General features: G+C 41.6%; 1 protein-coding gene across 1 annotated transcript in view; it reads left to right on the plus strand.

The window, feature by feature from the left end:
• The window catches only part of fut8b (fucosyltransferase 8b (alpha (1,6) fucosyltransferase)), a 102,524-nt gene that overhangs the window by 77,573 nt on the left and 3,560 nt on the right, over positions 1-21,391 (plus strand). The window contains exons 6-8 of the mRNA XM_080514307.1: positions 3,224-3,461; positions 11,748-11,994; positions 21,107-21,283. Of these exons, the coding sequence (XP_080370433.1) occupies positions 3,224-3,461; positions 11,748-11,994; positions 21,107-21,283 (662 nt within the window). The remainder of the gene's footprint in view (positions 1-3,223; positions 3,462-11,747; positions 11,995-21,106; positions 21,284-21,391) is intronic.

Here is a 21,391-nt window from a genome sequence, read left to right on the forward strand (position 1 = left end):
AGAGGATTGCCCTGTTAACATCTGAGTCACCGCGTCTCCTTCACTTCATTGTTTTTACTTTTGTTAATAATGTGTGGCCACACAGCAGGTTGCTCCTTTTCTTGAAAACTGCTTCAATGGGTCGTTACCAGACCTCCTGTGAGGTACCAGGAACTCGACCAACACTCAGCGTCCGCAGTAGCAGGTCACCATAGGAAAAGCATTTAACCGTCCAGTTATCACGTCTCTAATATTTCAGTCCTAATTGATTTGTCTTGCCATTACCATCAGTAACAGCAGGTCACTCATTCTGGTTTAATCATACAAGCCTCAGAGATCCATTCAGAGTAATGTGTATTGACCACTTCAAGTAGCAGACACGTCTTTAGCTCAAGCAAATGCCACAGAGGGAGAAGAAACATTGCACACACTCAGTGAATTGTGGCATAGGAGCATTCAACACACCACAGTTTTGACTGAAGATTTAAAAAACAACATTTTTTTAAACAGTCGACCTTGTCGTTTAGTAATCAAAATGTTTCCAAATTTTGGTCTTTAGACATTTAAATTATGCACATGGCTCTGTTTTTTTTTCACATTTCTGACTGTTATTACATGTGTCATGCAATTTGAATCGCACACAAAGAAAGAAGCCTCCTCTCGCCGTGATGAAAACTACTCATTAGAAAAGCAATTACACAATAGAAAAACATTAACTTGTAATTGCCGTGAAAAATTGCTGGTTGTGAAAAGTCCAGATAAATGAGGTTTGAAATTATAACAAATCTGAATAAAATATTGAAAAGAAATGTGTTCCTGCTTGGATTGTCTGATAAGAATTTATGAATATGCAGCTTTTTCAGTTTTGTTATTCGAGCGCGCACACTTATCAACCAATCGCTTGATGTGACACCCTGATGCACAGCCATGTGTGTTATGTGACATGTTTTCTGCCCTACAAAAGCCTTCCTTGAGGAAAAGGCAATAACTTTACGAAGCACAGTATGCTGCGCAGCTGAAACAATATTAAGCCTATTACTGTAAATCTGCCAACAGAGAGAACCAAGATGGGCAATAAAATCTGCTGGAGTCTTTAAACATCCCCCCAAAAAATGAATGAATGTGGACATTGCAGTGAATAATTTCCTCTGCTTGATAAACTGTGATCTCACATTCAGGGTTTTTTTTTTTTTTTTTTTATACTCTCCTCAATTTTGTCCCTAAATAAACACTATTACCGGCACTCTCTCCCAGCAGAATCGCTCTGTCACTACGCCTGTGTTTTACATTCCCAAAGAACATCATTTAAACAGGCACTTGACCTGCAGTACAAAGTGGCATTCCGACGGTGCCTTTGTTCAAGTATCTGCCGCCGTTACCCTTGAACCACGTCCCTCAGTGCTTCACTGTCGCTGCAGTTGCACCATCACTTACCCCGTGTCCGGGGGGGGTTAACCTCCATATCACACTGTTCATGTTGGAACTGTAACTAAGGTGCCGACCTTCACACAGAAAACAGGAATTATGTTGGTGGTGCTTGTCAGTGTAGATTATTAGTACCGTAGGGTAGTTTACACCTATGGGGCCATTCGGGAAGTGGCAGCCAGTAACTCGGAGGAAATACCTGTGTGGTTTGTTCTGTCAGCTGGATGACTGCTGAGCCTCTGTTCACGTTATTAAACAGCAGCGGTGGTAATCAGATTTCTGCACCTAAAGAATCTCCTCGCTTTTCCTTTCTTTCTCCTCTTCTCCTCTCCATTGTTTTTTTTTTTGTTTTTTTAAATCCTCTCTCCATGCCTTCCTTTTCATTTTCCCCCTCGCCCCTTTTTCTTCATTTCATCTCCACATCCTCTTGTTACTTTTCCTCTTCGCTTCCCCCGTCTTTCCTCCTCCTCCTTCCTCTCTTCTTCCTCTTCCTCTCCTGCGACTGTGTGATAGGCAGTGTTAGCCGGTGGGTGCCGGGCGGCCTGATTACCGTGAACCATCCACAGCTGCAGCAGCCTAATGAGGAAAACACTCCCATCAGCCAGTAATTGCTGTTTAGGAAGCCGGTTGGCACGAGCGTTACACAGTCGCTCAAACCGGCTGCCGAGCGAATCGGAACCTGCCCGGCAACTCATTGACAACGCAGCATGTGTCACTCTGTTGGTTTGCATGTCTTTTCTTTTTTTGTCTTTTCTTTTCTTTTCACACCGAGAAGAGTGTTTTTGTGTCTTCTCAGTGTCTCATTTGATATTCCTACCCTTAAACTTTCTCATTTTCCAGATGATGAAGGAGAAGCACACATGAAAAGAAAAGAAGGGAGATTATCAAAGATGACAACAGGGCGGAAGAAAACAAATATTGGGGGGGGGAAAGGACAAGAAAAAATTGACAGTAAAAGTCGTACATTTGAAGAAGAAAAAAACAGGAACAACAGAATTGATTAAGTGGAAGAAACAGAACAATAATGAATCAAAACAAAATACAAGACATTGATTCAGTAAAAAAGTTTGGGAATGTGGAGTAGTTCAGTCCCTTTGATATTTTAGGTCATAATCAAGTCTCTTGTTTATCGTTTTTTTGCATGTATATGAGCCATTTGTCCCAGTTTCTGGTGAAGAGGGATTCTTGTATTCTCAACTTGCATGAAAGCTTCTCCATAGTTAGAATGTCTTCTATTATCAATATTAAACAACACTTTTTAAAATTGAATATGACTTATATTAGTGATCAACAGCAGGAAAAAGTGTATCAAGTTATCATCTTTTAGTACACAAACAGCACTTGTTAATGCATCTATCTCTCTTCAACACCTTTATCCAATTGAGGGTTTCAATGAGCTAAATTCTCATTTGACTTGGAAAACTGATGTGTCTCCAAGTTCCTTGAGAACATGCAAACTCCAGACAATTGAACTGGTAAAATATATTTGTACCTTGTAGAAATTCACAGTTCCCTTACACTCCATAAAATTAATGAGATGTGGATTAAAGTAATACAAGTTTTATTTCTCAGAGAATGAGGCAGCAAGAGGTGAAAAGAAGAAGAAAAAGACAGTTGAGGAGATAAAAAGGCCATGTATAAAGAGTGAGCAGCAAACGAAAAGAAATTAAAGCGACGTGCGAGGGAGGCAAAGGAAAACACAGAAACAATATCAGCCATGTGTTATTACTAGTCAGAGAACAGGTCTTTGAGAGATCCATGGCGGAGGGTCGAGTAATAAAAAAAAAATGCTGAAACATTCCTCCTCTCTCTTCCCTAGAACCCCCCAGACTGCAGTAAGGCCAGGAAGCTGGTGTGTAACATCAACAAGGGCTGCGGTTACGGCTGCCAGCTCCACCATGTTGTCTACTGCTTCATGATCGCTTATGGCACCCAGCGCACGCTCATCCTGGAGTCCCACAACTGGCGCTACGCCCCCGGCGGATGGGAGACCGTCTTCCTGCCCGTCAGTAACACCTGCACCGACCGCTCCGGGGCCACCACTGGACACTGGTCAGGTGTGTGCACACTCCACGCCCGTTTATTGCTGACCCGCGAATGGCACGGACTGCGATTGGTTTCTCACTAATTAGAAACCCGACATGGTTTTATTTTAAGGGTATGGAAACGGAATCTGCCAGACTTTTTGTCTTTTGTGCTGCTACAGCAAAAAAAAAATAAAGTGTGAACTCCCTCGCTAAGCAGGAGTGTGCAATTTGTGTTAAAGCTTCTTGGCAGCCAGCGTAGCAGCAGCAGGTTAGTGTTCATGCGTTTCCCAGCCAAAAAAAAAAAACCCGGTGACTTCAAGTCTGTAAACAACCGTCTCTTCTGACCTACAGTGAGTGTAAACCTCCAGAGGGGACCGTTTCATTCATCACTTTCTGTAAATTTGTCATCTTTCGTTACAGGATGTGCACGGATTTCGGCAAATATTTAGTCTTGACACAAAAGACTATTTTCATGTTGCATTACCTGACTGAAGCGTCCTATATCGTCCTATTAACAGCTTGTTTAGTGCAAGGTAAACACTTTGCTGCCAAAAATCCATTTTGACATCAATATTTAATCTACTGTTGAATGTGAGAGCTTTTCTAAACAAATGTGTGTGTGTAGGGGGGGGGGGGACCTCTTCCGTGTTGCAATGCCAAGGTTCTGTAAAAATTGTAAATGATCAGTTGGGAAAATATGTCTTGTATCGAGCCACAGATCTGTTTTTTTTTTAACAAGAAAATCTGTGCTAGACGAGGTTTCAGAAGAGGAAACATCTGTGCAGGTTGTCTGTTGTGTAATTATCTTTTAAACTGAACATCATTGTTCATATTGTCTCTGGTTCCTGCAGCAACACCTGCACGGCTTCGTGGTATTTGCCAAAAAGGGCAATTGTTGGTGGAAGATTAAAAAAAAACAAAAAACATTTTAACAGTGGAAAAGTACAAATGTTGACCAGCAGTTTTGTTTCTGCTTCAGTCAGTCATCCTGCATCTTGTTCAATGTAATATACATTGCTGGTATATTTTTGTAAAGCTATTTATGACGCATTGACTAGGAATCCTTTTGACATTACTTATCAAACATAGCAGCATCTGCTCAATGGATCATTGAGACATTAGTGGCAGTCGCGCGGTGCAATATCTGGGGTCAATCTCATCGTTAATCACAATGATGTGCACATTTTAGGTTTTATTGACAGCTATCGACCAGATTGCTCTGAGATTATGTGCAGGACATAATTCCTCTTAATAGGGTGGCATAATAGAGCAACATTTAAAGGTTTCATTAAAAAGCCGATGAGTAAATGCTTTCAAAACAAAGCTAATTTCAGCTTGAATGGTGATGTTTTTTAATTGGTGATATTTGAATTTAATACCAGGTCTTTTCAAAGTGAACATCACTCACACACAAGTTAACGCAGATTGAAAAGAATAAAGTTTAGACTCTCAGCCAGTTTACTTACAATCCCACAGGTTTTTTGTGTTTTTTTAACATAAGGTCCGTGGATTGAGCTTTCATGGTGGTGCAGGATAGAGGGGGGAGCAGTCACTGTAATATTGATGCTCATGATATGTTGCCCTCATTGCCATTTCTTCAAATTGATCTAAATCATTGTGTGACTTGTTTTAAAAAAAAAAAAAACATTTACAGGACGTATCCCTGTAGAACAAATACTGGAGTTTCACCAATCATCCATGCTCTTCTTCACAGCCAAGAGATGACACACAGCCATCTAATATGTCAATGACGACCTTCATTTTTATTACTTTTGGGTGCCCCCTTTACCTGAAAGGTCTGCAACCCCCCCCTCTATCCTCTAACTCCAGGAACACCCCAGTTTTGACCAAAAGTTTAAAAAAAAAAAATAACTCATGCTGAAATAGTTTTTTGACATCAGTTGTGCTGCCTTATTTTCTGTCATGAACAAAATGCATAAAGAGTTTGAAGGATTATAGTGGTGATATTTTTACCTGCCGAGAACCCATCAGTGGCTTTTATGAGGCGAAACAATGAGAGATACTGCAGTGATACAGAGCTTCTGACACTGACCCCATCTTAGGTCTGTTTAGAGTCTTTTTGTCCTCTTTGGACAGGTTTTAATCAAACTGCACTAGAGTTTGCAAGCAAACCAAGACACAAGTTTCAAATGATCTCCACTTTCTTGTGTTCGTGATCAGATGGCAGCACTGTTATTTTTGACCAAACTGACACAACGATCACAAAGTATTCACCTGTAATCTCCGCTTATCTGACAAAAACGAACAAACAAAGATCACAGGTATTGCTGATAGCAGCTGATACCTGGTCCCGGGTAGCTACTGCCTGGCACGTTTTACATGTCTTTGAGCTTCAGTACACCAAATCCCTCAACATGATCCATCGTTTTAAATGAGCTAGGGATCAGGTGTGTTGGAGCAGGCAGACATCTGAAACATGCAAAGTGTCAGTTCCCCAGGACTATGACAGGGAAATACAGGATTAGACTAAAGATTGATGTCCTTGTGGGGAGGTGCATGAATCCTCCTTGTAATGCTGTGGTAATAAAGTCATGTATGAGTGGATGGAGTAGTGGTGATTGTGATTTCACCATGATTAATGGACAGTTATAGATTATCCTTTTTTCGTCGACAGGAAGCCGACAAATCTAAAGGATTCTTAAATAGGGATTAGCTATGAATTCCAGGTTTGACTATGCGACTGTGGCTTCTCCCTGGCTCTCTTTCTCATCGCTTCCTCTGTTCTGCATCCTTTCAGCGCTCTATTTTTCTCCTATCGCTTCATTTGACTCATGCTCTCCTGGGCTCTCCCCTCTTATCTTCTGTTCTCCCACTGCCTTCCCTCTCTTATTCTCCTGCCTTTCATGTGTCCTTTTCCTCTATCTGGTGCATTTCTCTGGTGTCTGCGTTACAAACAGCCTCCTATAGATCCCTATATGCCATCTGGCTGCCCACACCCTACAGCCAACTCACTACAAATGACACTCCCTTCCTCATTCAGGACTTGTCCTCACACAGTCCCGCAAATTGCAAGGGCAGTCGCTTCTGATGATGGAGCCAGCTAACTAGCTGAGCGTGGCTAAGCCTGTTGGCTTCTCGGCAATGCCTGTGGTCATGCCTGTGTTGTTAAAATGTGCAATAAGAACAGTCCTTCGGGCAGTGGACCACAAATGGGATACTAAAGCCTTGGATTAATAAGTGTATTTACATTGACTATCTCACTAATTAGGAGAATGTCTGCCAATGTCTGTGGAATTACAGTGTTTTAATGTAATGAACACCAATCTCTCCGAACCAGAGGTGGCAGTTCCTCCTGAATACCTGGATCGTATGGAGGTCAGAACATTTAGCATCCTGACACTTCTATTTTTTTTTAGTTCTCTTGCATTTAACCTTTTGAATTGCAGATGTCCCTTCTATCAATGTGTGTTAAATGACTCCAAATCCTCACGGATATCTACTATGAATTTCTGCTTTGGATGAGGAATTGTGTCATTTGTGCATATTTGGAAAATTGGCATTTTTAGCAATTTATGTAACAGTCCCCTCAAAATCCAATTTCTTCATGTATCTTTGCATGGTTAGCCCACTTTCTGTTAAGTGTGTCCCCTAAGACTTGAGACATTCATAGATCGGAGAAGATGCATTGTATATGCTCCAGTGACAGAGTATTTCTGTCAGGAAAACATATTGCTTTGGGGGAACATCAAAGATAGAGATGAAGTCATTATAGAACCTGCTGATTCTCTTGCCGCAAACGGGAAATAGGAAAAACAAAACATTACAAGAGGATCCACACGGCAATAATCATAACACATACAGTGTAGCCCTCTTTTTTTTTGCCCTACAGCAGAGGTACAACTGTTTGCATCTTCAAAAAAAAAATTATAAAAATGATTGAGAAGTCTGTTAAAGGAAACAGAAAAAGGCTGAATATATATCTTTAACCCTTTTACCAATCACATCTAACCTCTGGCAGTCATTGTACATTTTTGACAATTCTACTTCCATAACTCCACTAAATCTAGTCATAAAAGGGTGACGACTTAAAAAACTACAAATGTTGAAGTTCTATTCCCAGGATCAAAAAGGTAGCGCTGCTTAACTTAGGGCTAGGAAGGGAACATATATATATACCCTTCTGCTTTACACTTCCTCACATCAACATAGACAGGGTGGTGTTTCAGTGCTTTGTTTGAGCATCTTCCTCCCACTCACATTGATTTGAAAACTCCTCATATTTGATTATGTACACTGTGCACATGAAACAGCAACAGTGTGTTAAGTATTAAACATTTGCCTCGTGTTTCAAATGGACAACATTTAATTACACACAATGCATTATAGTGGTTCAGTGGTTAGCACTCTCGCTGCACAGCGAGAAACGAGCGGCTTGAAGTCCAGGCTTGAGGGATTTTATTGCATGGCATGTGTATTCCCACTGTGGATGCGCGTTACTCATGCACGGCAGTAATGGAGGTTCTTCTGTGGTATTGTGGCAGCTATATTCAGGAAATGTGGACAACAAAAGGTCTTTTGATATTTGGTTCACAATAGTTTGGCAGATTCACCAGGTGAAATGGGAGGATTAAACTCACAACCTTGTTCTACTCTACCAACTGAACCACACTGATTCACAATAAACAACTGTAGAAAAACCTTCGCTTTGATGATGAAGGTTTGAATTGATTCATGAGAGAAACTGAGATGGCAATTCAATGCCAAAACTGTTTTGACACTTGATTCAGCGAAGAACGAGTATCCTCTACTTATTTAGTCCAGTCGTCCACGTGGACTTGTTTTTTTTATTCAGTGGACATTGTTAAAGAGCTGAGCGCCATCGCGCGCCTGGCACAGGAGACTAACTTCTGAAAACACAAAGGGAAACCAGTCCTTTTGTGGAACAATGGTTTGTTGATCAAAGAGCTAATTTGCCAAAGACAGTGTATTCTTGTGAGGTTCTCTATGTTGAGATATAGCTGCCTTCTGAGCGAGCCTTGGAGACATAATGTTCCCTCCCATGTAAGAACGGGAACACGAGATGCACAAGTTCATAAACTGCTTCAAATGTATTATGAATCGAGGGGCTCTGTTGTTCTTTTTTTTTTTTGGGGGGGGGGGGGGGGGGGGGGGGGTCTGGTTGGTGTCGCTCAGTGTTCTTCGGTCTCATAGCTCCGTTAATCTCATGAAATATTTATCAGGCTCGGTATACATCATAGGCTTTAAAAAACAGTATAGGAATTCTGCGTCAGAGTCGACCCATTTGCTTTAAGTGGTGATGCACACACAGGAAATGCATTCAGAGGCTTTGGAGTTGCGATGAAATTTGGGAGAGCTTTGTGATCTAATTAAGTAGCTGTGGGAGGAAGACATAGAGCATATCTGCACACTCGTGCCAAGAAGTGCAGACCTCGAAATATGCCCGTTCCCCTTATGTGAATCGTGCCAATGCAGTTATATAAGCAAAGACGGGCCTGGGAATATTTTTTCTGTTCAATATTTAATGCCGCAACGAATTTATATTCAGTTCATGCTTCAGCATACACACACACACACAAATTCCAGCCTGTTTCTGTCCTTGTTTTTAACGTGTTTTTCTTCTACGTAGCCTCCGTGTAAAAGGCCACTTCTAATGACTCATTATGCCGTTTATTTGGAAGTGTGTTACAGAGGTTTTGTTTGCGGCTGTAACAAGCACTGTCTGTACCAGTTACAAAAGCCACTTTAGTATGACGCAAACACAGGTCTCAAACTTGTTTTTACGTAAGAAAAAGAATGAAAGAAAAAAAAAAAACTGTTCAGGGTTTAAGACTGAATGAGAGTGAAGATTGTGTCTGCCAGGCATATCCCTTCTGGTGAGATGAGATTAGCTGGGGCTCTTTGTGTGTGCGTGCGTGTGTGTGTGTGTGTGTGTGTGTGTGTGTGTGTGTGTGTGTGTGTGTGTGTGTGTGTGTGTGTGTGTGTGTGTGTGTGTGTGTGTGTGTGTGTGTGTGTGTGTGTGTGTGTGTGTGTGTGTGTGTGTGTGTGTGTGTGTGTGTGTGTGTGTGTGTGTGAATTCCTTTTATTGTTATTTTATTTGGATCCTCTTTAGTTATCATTGTCAAAACCACCATTTCTCCTTTCTGTAGCGAAGATCACAAATGTGGACACGCACACATGGACGCGTTTCCATTTTTGATGTGTTTGTTCGAGACATGTTGCAGTTGGCATGCGTACATATTGCTCTGCGTGCACACGGCGGGCCTTGAAGTGAAGTGAGGTGAGGTCTGGCAGTGTCAAAAGAGTTGACCTTCTCTATCAGCACAGCTCAACCTTCTGCCCAGGGCTTCTTCCAAGCGGGACTCTGCCCAACAATCCTCAGCCTCCCACCTTTCTCCCCAAACCTTTCCGATCCAGGTGCTCACCTCAGCCCCCCGGCCCTCCACAGCCTTGATAGAACGGAGCTTACCTTGGCCATTCAGCAAGGACAAGCCAAGAGCTGCTGTCAGTCACGAAAGCCAGACTCACTGGGATTTGGGTTTAATACTGGAAACGATACAGGAATTAATGTAATAGATGTGGGAATGATACTGAACCTTTGCGCTGCATCACAACGTATGTTTTTATTCAGGGTCAAATGGATCGCGCTGATAAACAGCTCCTACAGCACAAGAATGGGCTTATTTGACCATTGAGAGGGCCGCAATATGTCTGATGTCTTCTGTGACGACCGATCACTTCTACGAAGGAATGAATGAGAATCGTGGCGAGTAGTTTAGTAAAATAAATCTAGACACCTCTAAATCAACAACAAAATTTTAGAATAAGTTTAACCTTTTTTTGTATAAAAATTCCATAATAAATTGAAGAATAGAATGGTTTGGCCTTGTGCTGTCTTATCTAATATCATTACTTGTTTATTGGTCACTTGTTATAGTGATATATTTCCATTTTGAAAATACAAGCTATCTGCCATTCAACCAAAATGTATTAATCAGAATGAGGGAAGCTCTCGTTTATTTTTTTGTGGGGAGCAGGTGAACCAGCAATCATTTTGTAGGAGAGACACGTTTAATCAGTAAGGAAAATAGTCGTTTTTGTTTTTTTTTTTTTTATCCATTCTGAAACATTGGCTCAGACAAAGTTGCATAAAATCTGAGAGCTCATTCTAAATCTGAAACCAGATCTTTTTCTGCAAACATAACATCACGTGGCTCTGGCGACTGCAATGTATTGCTGTCCAAACAGGCTGGCTGAGGAACTTTTTGGGTGTTTCGCTCTGAAAACATGGCCGTTTGGGTAGAACTTCAGCTTGTGGCCGACAACGACAGGGAATCGATCTGTACTCGTGATGGGAATCGTCCAGGACGGCCAGTTCTTATGGCTTACTTCTCTGAAAAGAGCGCTTTCTGTTCCCAAGTAACTCCTCAAGTTTTATGTTGCTTGAACTAAATTATTGTCTCAAATACTGTAAAATCTCACTGAAACAAATTCCTAAAGTACAGAACTTGTATTACTGTGTTATAGATTGTGCCTTGGTTATATGGTTTAATAGATATTCAACATATAGAAAAGCTTGAAATATTCTACATAGTACAATGTAACATGAAATAATATGACATTGCATACATAAAGACATGTAAAGCTGCATGTAAACATAATACGTACAGTACAGCCTTATTGTATTATGTGCATATAAATATTAAAACTTTGTTTGATTTATTTGACTGCATTACAGAAAAAGGTCATATTTACAGTGAAAAGACAGAGAAGCTAAGAAAATATAAACCAGAAAACGTGAAAAGAGCGTGGGAGAGAAAAGATTTGCACAAAAAGATATCGGTGGAAAAGGAATAACTGCACAAAGATAAATGAACGAGATGAAGACTAAATAGATGGGTAGAATTTCCCTGAGTCCAGACTCCATAATCTCGTTTGCTTCACCTTCACAGGTCAGCAAAAGCATGTAAATTTTGAACTCATGCCAGTGAAGACGAGTCTTGTGTTTTCTCTATTTGCGTGATTGATAATCCCACATTTGCCTTGGAGCGCTTCACAATTTGCACAGACCAAACCTTCCGTCCTTCAACTCCTCTGAATACACACTAATAAAACTTAAAAAAAAAAAAAAAAAAGGGAAGCGCAGGTTCACCTCCAGAACAGCGGACCACCCTGCTCCCCACCATTACTGGACAGTCCCTGTCGACTCACATGCGATTTGTAACCAAGTGTGGCGATGTCAAACGTGCCGTTCTTTTCTATTTCCTCATTTTACATTTTTGTAAGTGCGCAATCTTAAAGTGCTCCATCTTTTTTTTTTTTTTTTTGCCCGTTCAGGGGAGGCACACGATAAGGACGTCCAAGTTGTGGAGTTGCCCATCGTAGACAGTCTCCATCCTCGCCCCCCCTACCTGCCCCTGGCCATCCCGGAGGACTTGGCCCCTCGCCTGCAGCGTCTGCACGGCGACCCGTCCGTCTGGTGGGTGTCCCAGTTTGTCAAGTACCTGGTACGCCCTCAGGCGTGGCTGGAGAAGGAGATCCAACAAACCACCGCCAAGCTGGGCTTTAAGCATCCCATCATCGGGTAAGGATGCTCGAGCTTTGTGTTTTTCTGTGCATGTCGTGTTGCTTTCTTTCTTTCTCTGTCGCTATAAGCACTCGAGTAAGAATGGCTTTCTCTTCTACAGCGTATTCTGCGATAAAAGTTTGCACAGTGGTTCACAATCAAAGCAAAGGAGATGGGAAAACACAGACATAGCCATAAGGGATGCGGTGGAATACAAACAACTTTCGGATGAGGTTAATATGAGGTTAATACAATGGTATTAAACCTAACTTAATTTGATAGTACTGTTTTGTTTGTGTTTATTTTTCTACCTTCATCTATCCTTGGAAGGCTTTTCCATTTTCATTACGGCTCCGCTCACGCTCACACTGCTCATATTCATGCAAATCAACTTGTTTAAAGAAATTTCATCATTCTGGACTCTGAGGTTCGTTTTTCTAATAGTGCTGGTATTGTGTGCCTGATTCTGTCTTCTCTTTGTTGTCCCCATTAGCATCTCCACAACAAATACTCATCCAATGTTACGGTCTTTTGCATAGAGCCGTTATATAACTAAATGCATCACTGTAGGGAATTCAGAATTTGTCAATACAACCCAGACAAGGGAAGGGAGGCTTTTCTACTACCTTTGTTGTGGTGCAAAAAAATGAATGGCATGACAGCACTTCTTTTATCCTCGGCAGCCTATTTTAAATGAAGAATGAGGCCGGCTGTAGTGTTAATATTGGTGTCAACAAATGTCATGAAAAGGCCACAAACAACAATCAGTTTATTCCAATGTGCTCACATGAATTATCTGTATTATCAAAGTCTGACATATCCTTTTCCTCCATGTCACTGATTTCCACTGTCATCCTGCCACCGTAAAAACACATCAAACAGCTTCACCGGGGTATCAGCTGACACTTCCTTTTATTGGAGACAACATAGGCGCTGCAGTTTTGTTTTTTTGTTTTTTTGTTATAGCTGGCTCGACTTACACAGTATAGGTGGTGCTATAAATATGAAAGTGTTAACCCTTTATTGGTCAAGCAGCCATATTTCTTAACATCTGCATTTCTTCCTGTCATTTTCAAACAATAGTCACTTAATGACGGTCACAGAAGTGTGGCTCTTGTCTTGAATGATTTCAGTTATCCCAGTTGAATAGATTACTAATTACACTTAAAAAAAAAAAAAAAAACTAATGTTTGAAGAGAACAATGCAGAATGTGGGGGGAAAAAACGTATTATTCATCTTGATAGTAGAAAACAAAAAAAAAAATTGTGCATCCTCTGTACAGGGCAAAACAAATCTATTTCATGAGCATCAGCAACATGAAAAGATCTACAAATATCCATATATGTGAATCACTGTTTATTTTTAAATACTTGTCATGAGTTTGAATCCAGGCCGGGAGTTTACACCTTCATCCCGTGAGCGTTTTCTCCAGGTGCATCTACTTCCTTTCTGCAGTCCAAAATATGCATGTGAGATTGTCACCTGCTCTTCATGCTTCATGTCGCACAACCCAAAACAGGATGAAGAAGGTTGAGAGGATAGATGGATGGAGTATATATATATAAGTTCTACATTTATTACTGTTTTTATATTGTGATTCAGGACCAGCTATAAAAATATTTCCAAAAATCTTCCCATATATTCCTGCTGTACCACAATCCAGCAGTACCTGGATGTTTTAAGAAGTTGTCTAACCATTTTTTTCCAACGAACAATAAAACTCACCTATTTTTAAACATGCGCGTCTCCAGGAGAGACAAACAGGCCCCAGTGTCAAAGATGGTTCATATTGGAGCTGACAATAGAAACGCCATAAAACAATTACAGTGTTTTCTTTTGAAGAAAGTATACCTTTTAAGTGCTTTTCTCGATTAAATAAAAAGCGGGTACCTCTCTGTCCAAATATAACTTTTTATGAATCATGGCATAAATGTTGCAGATGAGATCAGACCATTCCAAATGTGTTGTTACTGGGGCTGATTTCAGACTTTGAAAGCGTGTCAGCTTTCATTGGGGCTACTCGGTGTTGTGCCATCTCCAGAGACGCCCCTCTCTCTGTATGAAGCCGACTTGGGACTTGAAATTGTTCATCGCGAAATAAATGAACACCATTCACTTGTCTGGCCTTCTGGGACTTACGTGTTGGCAAAAAAAACACTGCGATCGACTTGTGACGGCAGCTTTCTAAGAAACAACTTGGACACGTTGAGCTGTTTATTTACTTGTTTGCTTCTCCCGCTCAGCAAAGCAACAATCACGTTCTGTCTGCCAGCCTCTCTCGACTCATAAATAATTCCCCCCGGATCAAATGTGACTTTGCAAATAATTTTCGTCAGTTGTTTTGAACCTACTTGGCTTTACGAACGGGAGGGTAGGGGATGTGGCATATTAAGGCAGGATAGATAATGTGTAGTAAAGCTGTCAGTGATGAGAAAGTGACATTCAGCCACTGCTGCTGCGATTGTCTAAGGTTTCTATGCGGTCCCGTGAGGCTGACTCCACCCGTCTGGTAAAGGAAGCACTTTAAAACAAACGCTGGGAGTTATTTTGTAATAGGTTTTGAAGTCAGCCTGGTTTAGTTCTGTCATCTCCTTCCCAAGTCACATCCATAAATCGGCGGTGCCTGCGCCACCTTCTTGCCCCTCATAGCTTCTCTGTTTCCCTCTGCATTTGGCTGCGAGTGTTCGTCACTGGCCTCCCTCACTTCTCCCGTCCGGCTTTGCTCAGATCTCGCTCCCTCTTGTTCGGCTTGCCTTCTATTGCTCTTTTCTCTTTGGTTCTTACCTCTCTGCCTTTCATCACCCCAGCGGCTGCCGTCTCGCTCTCCCAGCCCTCTTTTGTCACCCCCCCCCCCCCCCCCCCCCCCCCTATCTTTTCAGGGGTTTCTTTTTTTGTGACTCACCCAACTTATTCATCCTCACCATCTTACTTCCCCCTCATTTGTGACTGTTCCTCTGTCTTCATTTGTTCATTCTCCTCCAAGATTTTTTCCAGATTTTCTATATTTCACACTCGCCTCTCCGTCTTGTTCCCCAGGCATGCTCACAAATCTCCGGCTCTCATAGTTTTCACACATTTCCATCGTTGTACTTTGTTCTACCTCGCACTTCATTTCAATAACCCTTTCCCCAGTGATACTGTGAGGGAGAAAGGGGTGTGGGTGGGGGGAGGGAAGCTCAAAGTTTTTACCCCCCCCCTTTCTTTTTTTTTCCCTTTTCGCCTTCCTTCCCAGCGCTTGATTCAGCCACTCCACTCTGCACTGATGTTGCAACAAAGTGCCTCTGTGCTTCTGTCAGCACTGTGGGGGGGGGAAGGCGGCGGCGAGAGTCGGGCTGGAGGAAGGGGTGAATGCGAGACGCAAAAGCCGAGTTGAAAGAGATTCACAGTGTTGGTGCAAGGGGAAGGCAATAGGGCGGCGGCGGTGGGAAAGTCGGGGGGAGAAGAACCGAGCGGGTGGGAGAAAGGCAGCTTGTCTCCCGAGCGCCCAACAACTGCCAGCCGACCCCCACACGCTTCAGTCACCGCCGCCCTCTCCACGCTGCTCCCTGTGGACTCGAGTCGCAGGAAGGCTGCAAGCCAGCGACTAAAAGCAGCTATCAGCACAGCCCCATCGTGACACAATTTAATGCCGCCTAATGGCAGGAAGGATTGTCGGCGGGAAAGAGATAGCAGGGCCAATGCTTCTATTAGAGACACAGTCACCATGGCAATATGGTTACCAAGAAGTGTAATTGTCGTGTTCACGTGTTAAGATTTTATTTGTCAGGTGTATTCAACATGATTGGAGCTCACAAATTATGCTTTGGGTGTTAAAGCAATCACATACTATTGCACATTTTCCCCCGAAAACACTTGCCTGCTTTGAGTAACTGTGGTGAATAATCATCAGTCCTGTTCCCACTATTTTCCATTTTTGCTGCTTTAAAAAGTGTTTTAATCAGAATCTGTTGCCAGATGACGAGGGTTATTCATGAAGTGGAATTTTACTGATAAAACTTTGCTTCCCTTGTATTGTTCTAAAAATGTAATCTTGCTCTGACTGAAACAAATAATTGACCTCTTCGGAGAAGCAGCTTTAATTACAGAATTGACACACAATTATGAAATAAGGGAGTCTAATTTATCCATAGTTGCTTGATTGAATATGATGCAGATTCAGAGTGACAATAGGACTAAGCTTGCTGTGGTGAGAACAACAATAGTGAAACAAACTATTAAAGCTGCCGGCCTCGGAGCCAAGGCAATATGCGAAAAGCATCTGAAAACCCCAATCGAGCATTGTCCCTCTCAGTGACAGGCCCCTTTCACCTCTGAGATAAAGACATTAACTGCAATTTCCAGTAAAAGTTAATACTCGCACTGTTTCAATAGGACAAGAGGCCATCGAGAGTCACACCTAGTTATACCATGAGTGTGATTGTGTGAAGATAAGCATGATATATTCTGCAGAAACTTTGTGCTCTCAGACTGTGGTCCGCATTTATCTCAAGAGCAACAACATGGCGGGTTGGTTTCCAGTTTGTACTTTATTTTTCTTTAGGAACATTTTGGCTTGTACATAATAGAGTCTAGAACAAAAGTGGAGCAATTCAGCGATCACCTGGAGAGAAGTGTCTCAAAAGCAGGTCAAATTAATCAGCCACACAGGACGAGTGAAGAGGCTCATTTTAATCGGATGGTGATCAATGCAGCTGAGATGACACGAGAGCTGTCCAACTGCTGAAATATCCCGCGCCACTGAGCGAACCTTAAGAAGATGGAGGGCAGAAAAAGAGTCAGAAAATCACAATCAGAGGAGATTGTATAGTCCTCACAGTGGTTTACATAAATTGAAGAGGGAATGATTACTGACTGAGGAAGGTAAAGGACAGAATGAACGTAACCTGAGGTGGTGTTCAGCTGAAGGCACAGAAAGTCTCCGAAGAGCTCAACACCCCTGAAACTGGGTTTCAAGCCAGTCTGTGCTGGAGTAGAAGATTCTAGTGACGCAACAGCCTTTATTGAGAGGAACAACTGTGGTCCAGCTCAGACTACGGTACACAGAGAAGCGTCGGACTTTTGGATAGTCTGCACATGAAGACTGGAGGATTTGAGAGGATCTTCATGGCTTTAATATGTTTGTGAGGCTGAATGGAGGCCGATCATGATGAGCTTTGAATGTTCAACAGAGGGAATTGATTGGATTGTTTGACTGTGTAACTGAAAAATTATTTTTTTGTCAATAGGTTTTGTTGAAGTGGTGGTCCATAAAACTAATCAAGCCTTAAAACTTAATTACATTTTTTTAGTCATTGTGCACTCGCTGCTTCTATGTAAAATGTCGAATGAATGAATGAAAAAAAAAAAAAAAACAGATTACTCTTTTGTGATTTATCACTTTAGGAATACGTATTGTATTTTTGCATGTATGTATTTTACATTTTAGTGATTCCACCTGTAATATTGTAAACAATACGGTGTCTCACAGTAGTTCCAAGGTGTGCAAATATCCAAAATGAGGGTAAGAAATGTACTTCTTTGTGCGTTTCCAGGAGAAATAACAATAAGCAAATGCCAAAACCCAATCGCCAAAAAAAAGACTTGTTAAAAACGTGTTGGTTTTTATTTAATGATTAATACATAGTTTTAACTTGAAGTGCACTTCAACCATGTCGGCTTCATATCATGACTTTCAAAGCACCAAATGACTCGGCAGATTTCTTATTGTTCATGTTAAAATATCTTCTTGATGAGTCTGTTCAGGCTGACGGTGACGACACACATGAAGTATAAATATGGATAAACATGGTGCCGATTGGATGATTCGATCAATGGATAGATCCGACCGTTGAATCCAGTCGGCTGCGGGTTGGAAGTGGAGATCAGAGATCATGTCTCCTCCTCATCTGATCCCTCATTGATATGAAATTTAGTACATGTTTTCAGGAATAGTTCACACAATCGTATCAATTTTACTACTGTTCATGATTTAAGCGGTATCTTTGTATCTCTCTAACTGGATCCTGAGTTGGCAAAGAAAAAAAGAAGATCTTAAGTGAAAGCAAACATGCAGAGGTCAGTCAGAACAGCTCGCTGTTTGTGTTTGATCTATGATTCATGCGATGTAATCGTCACAGTCAGAAAATATCAATCAAGCTGAGTATCTATGTGAGACTTTCTTTCTTCTTTCTCCTCCACATTGTCAAAACACCGAATGAGAGAATATTTTTGTTGTCTTAGAGGGACTCGTACGTCTATTCTGGGCTCATGAAAGCTGCAGAAACTGATTGTTGGTCCGACGACTTAGTAAGGTAGTCACTCTGTCGAGATTTATAATTGCAAAATATATCCAAAGCACTTGTTGCTTAAGCTGTGATTTAAATGTCATTTGTCAGAACTCACATGGCCGGTCCTCGGAGCTGGTGCTGCAGTTGTCCTCATCGCCAGCCGATCGGCAGCCGGATCACCGAGGTCATTCTCGAATCAAAAATGTTTTCGGAATCTTTGTTATTGTCACAACGTGTTGGAATCAGCACTTGCTGCATCTAGTGTGGGTGTGTTTGATGTCTTTAATGTATGCTTTTACACCCACCATGAGAATTCCCCTGCCTTGCCAATACTGTATGAAAGGAGAGAAATGAATTGAATTATTGTGGCGGTGGCGTTCGAGAGTGCTGGCGGGATCGGAGGAGGAAGGAGGAGATGGCTAAAAGCAAAGCGATAGCTCACTGTGGCCTCTGATGCTCTGACAGAGAGAGAAAGGGGCCGGACAAAAAGAGGGCTCACGCCAACAAACAAACAAAAAATCCGACAGACATGAAAGAAGCAAGTAAGCAGGGGAGAGTGGAGCCCTGAACAAAGGCTGGAAAAGCCTGATGTGGAGACCTCAGTCCAATCAGAGACACGGGGAACCAATGAAACACCCCAACGCATGTCACCCACTCCTCCTGGCGGTTCTCACTTCCATTCTGCGGCTTTGATTTTACTCGTAAATAAAGACAAGCCGCCTCGATAGTCACAGATTGATCTCTGGCTGTAAAAGCGCCTGTTTACTCTTTTACTTTCTTTTTCCGAGCCTTAAACGTTTTCTTTTCCACGTCGTTTTGAAGAACGAGGTGGCGCTAACCTTGAGGTTGGAGAGGCTGCTTATCTTCTGAATTCTGAATAAGAAGAAATTGGTCAAATTCATCTGAGTTCCTTTAAAATAAAGAAAATAAATAAATATAAAAAGACCCTGCACTTGTATGTAGAGAGTCTGGAAAACCTCCAATGTAGAACTCTATCAATCTGGACAAAAGGAATATGTTCACCTTATTTTTTTCTCAAGAAGTCAAAGCCAATAAAGGGTTTGTTATGGAAGGGTTTTTTTTCCCCTCTCAGATTCAGAAGGTAGAATGCGGATGTGACTGGGTAGTTTTGTAATTGAATAGTTCTGAATGGAATAAAATCAGCTTGAGGGCTGCTTGTGTGTCAGAGGAATTCCCGTTCTCCCTCATCCTTGGTTCTGTTTTCACGCTGTGCTCTTTTTCTCACATGTTCAGCCGGTGACAGCACTTTCTTTGTCCTTTTTCATACTGGAAGCAATGACAAGGACACTGAAGGGAAAAAAACCCCAAACAAACAGTTGGCTTGGTTATTTCTTTCTTTCTCACTGCATTTTGTAAACTTCATCTCTTTATGTGGCAGTGGTTGACTGTTCCTTTAACTTTTTTTTTTTTCCTTCCGTCCCATTATTTTTGGGGGATTTTTTGTTTGTGTTCACGCCAACAATGGAAAACTTCCCCCAAATATGCCATTAAAGTTAAAGCGCTGCTTCTTTTTGTACTTTGTCAACAGAAGAAAAGTACCTTCAACAGCATGCAGTTGAAACCAGACTCTGTCGATGTGAATGAAAAGAAATCGATTCAATTTATTTCATCCTCACAAATTTTCTTTTTTTTTTTTTACTTCTCACTGCTTTCATTGACTTATCAGCAGTCACTCATCATGTTTCTCTTATTTATGAGCAATTTATAAATCATGCATTGTTACTATTCAACAACTCTGAGGTTACAGAACTTTTTCTTTTGACGAATGTGTTAAAAAACACAACTATTTGGATTTTTCTCCAATTAATATCTCTTGGGGTGTTTTAATTTGGGCAAAATAGTTCTTATATGGCTTAGCCATTATATAAAGCAGTTTTGTTTTCCAGCCAATATAATTTCATTATATCACACATAGAATGATAAATAAAGTCTAACCAACTTTAACTTTGTTGTGTTAAACAGGAGATGTCTGTGAAACTAGTTTAATTGGGTATAACTGAAAAAGATGTGAAAGGAACTAGTAACTTATTGTAATTATGCAGTATATAGCAGTGCATCAAGAATGGTAGCGTTTGCACATTAATGATATACTTTTTTAAAAGTCCTTTTAAGGTTTAATGTCATGAAGGTACTGCATCTCACAATTTTACAAAATGCCACAAGATCAGATGTATTTACTTTTTTTCAATGGGATCCATAACTGTCACAATTTAAGTGTAAAAATGCACATTTCTACTCAGATTAACCAAAAAAAACTGAAACTTTAAAAAGTTTGTTTCAGTCACATCTTTACACTCTCAAACACGCACTTTGAGCCGATCGCAGCCGACGTGCGGTGAACGGCAGAGCGCGCTCCGAACACGTCCCCTGACCTTCGCTGGAAAACAATTTTACACGCACACGATTACATCCCGACGAATCAAATCAGAACCACGGATCAATTAACCAAGCATGTCTTTGTGTTGTGGGGAAACGGCTTGAGGGAAGTCATGCGGTCACACGGGCATAAACAGGATACACACGAGGGGAACCTCGGACACGGCGGTGCGAACCACTTCCCCACCGCGCACGGTGACATTCTGTCAATCACTTCTGTCTTTCTTCATTATGCCACCCACTTTATCCGAGCTGATATAGAGTAATGGATAGAACTATGCTCTTGTTTTGAAAACTTGAGTCCTCCTGCCATGATTGTTTTTTTGTTTTGTTTTTTTTTCACCCTTGTGTTTGAGATTGCAAATGCCAAAAATGGTAAACAACAGTTTTTCACACAACGCGTGTTTAAAGTGTGCGGTTCGATGCTAAAGTGTGTAACACCGGCTGTTCATTGTCGTGTGTGCAGAGTCCACGTGAGGAGGACCGATAAAGTGGGAACGGAAGCGGCTTTCCATCCGATCGAGGAGTACATGGTGCACGTGGAGGAACAGTTCCAACATCTGGCGAGGCGCGTCCACGTCGACAAGAAGCGGGTTTACCTGGCCACCGACGACCCGTCCCTGCTGCAAGAGGCCAAGACAAAGTCAGTGTCACAGCTGTGTCTTTCTGTTGAAAAAATTTTTTTTTTTTTTTTTTTTCACCGTCTTCAGCTTGTGAATGTATTTGAGCTCCGGCGCTTTCTGTCCCGTCC

The sequence above is a fragment of the Blennius ocellaris genome, assembly GCF_963422515.1.
Source record: "Blennius ocellaris genome assembly, chromosome: 18".
In the NCBI taxonomy this organism is placed as follows: domain Eukaryota; kingdom Metazoa; phylum Chordata; class Actinopteri; order Blenniiformes; family Blenniidae; genus Blennius; species Blennius ocellaris.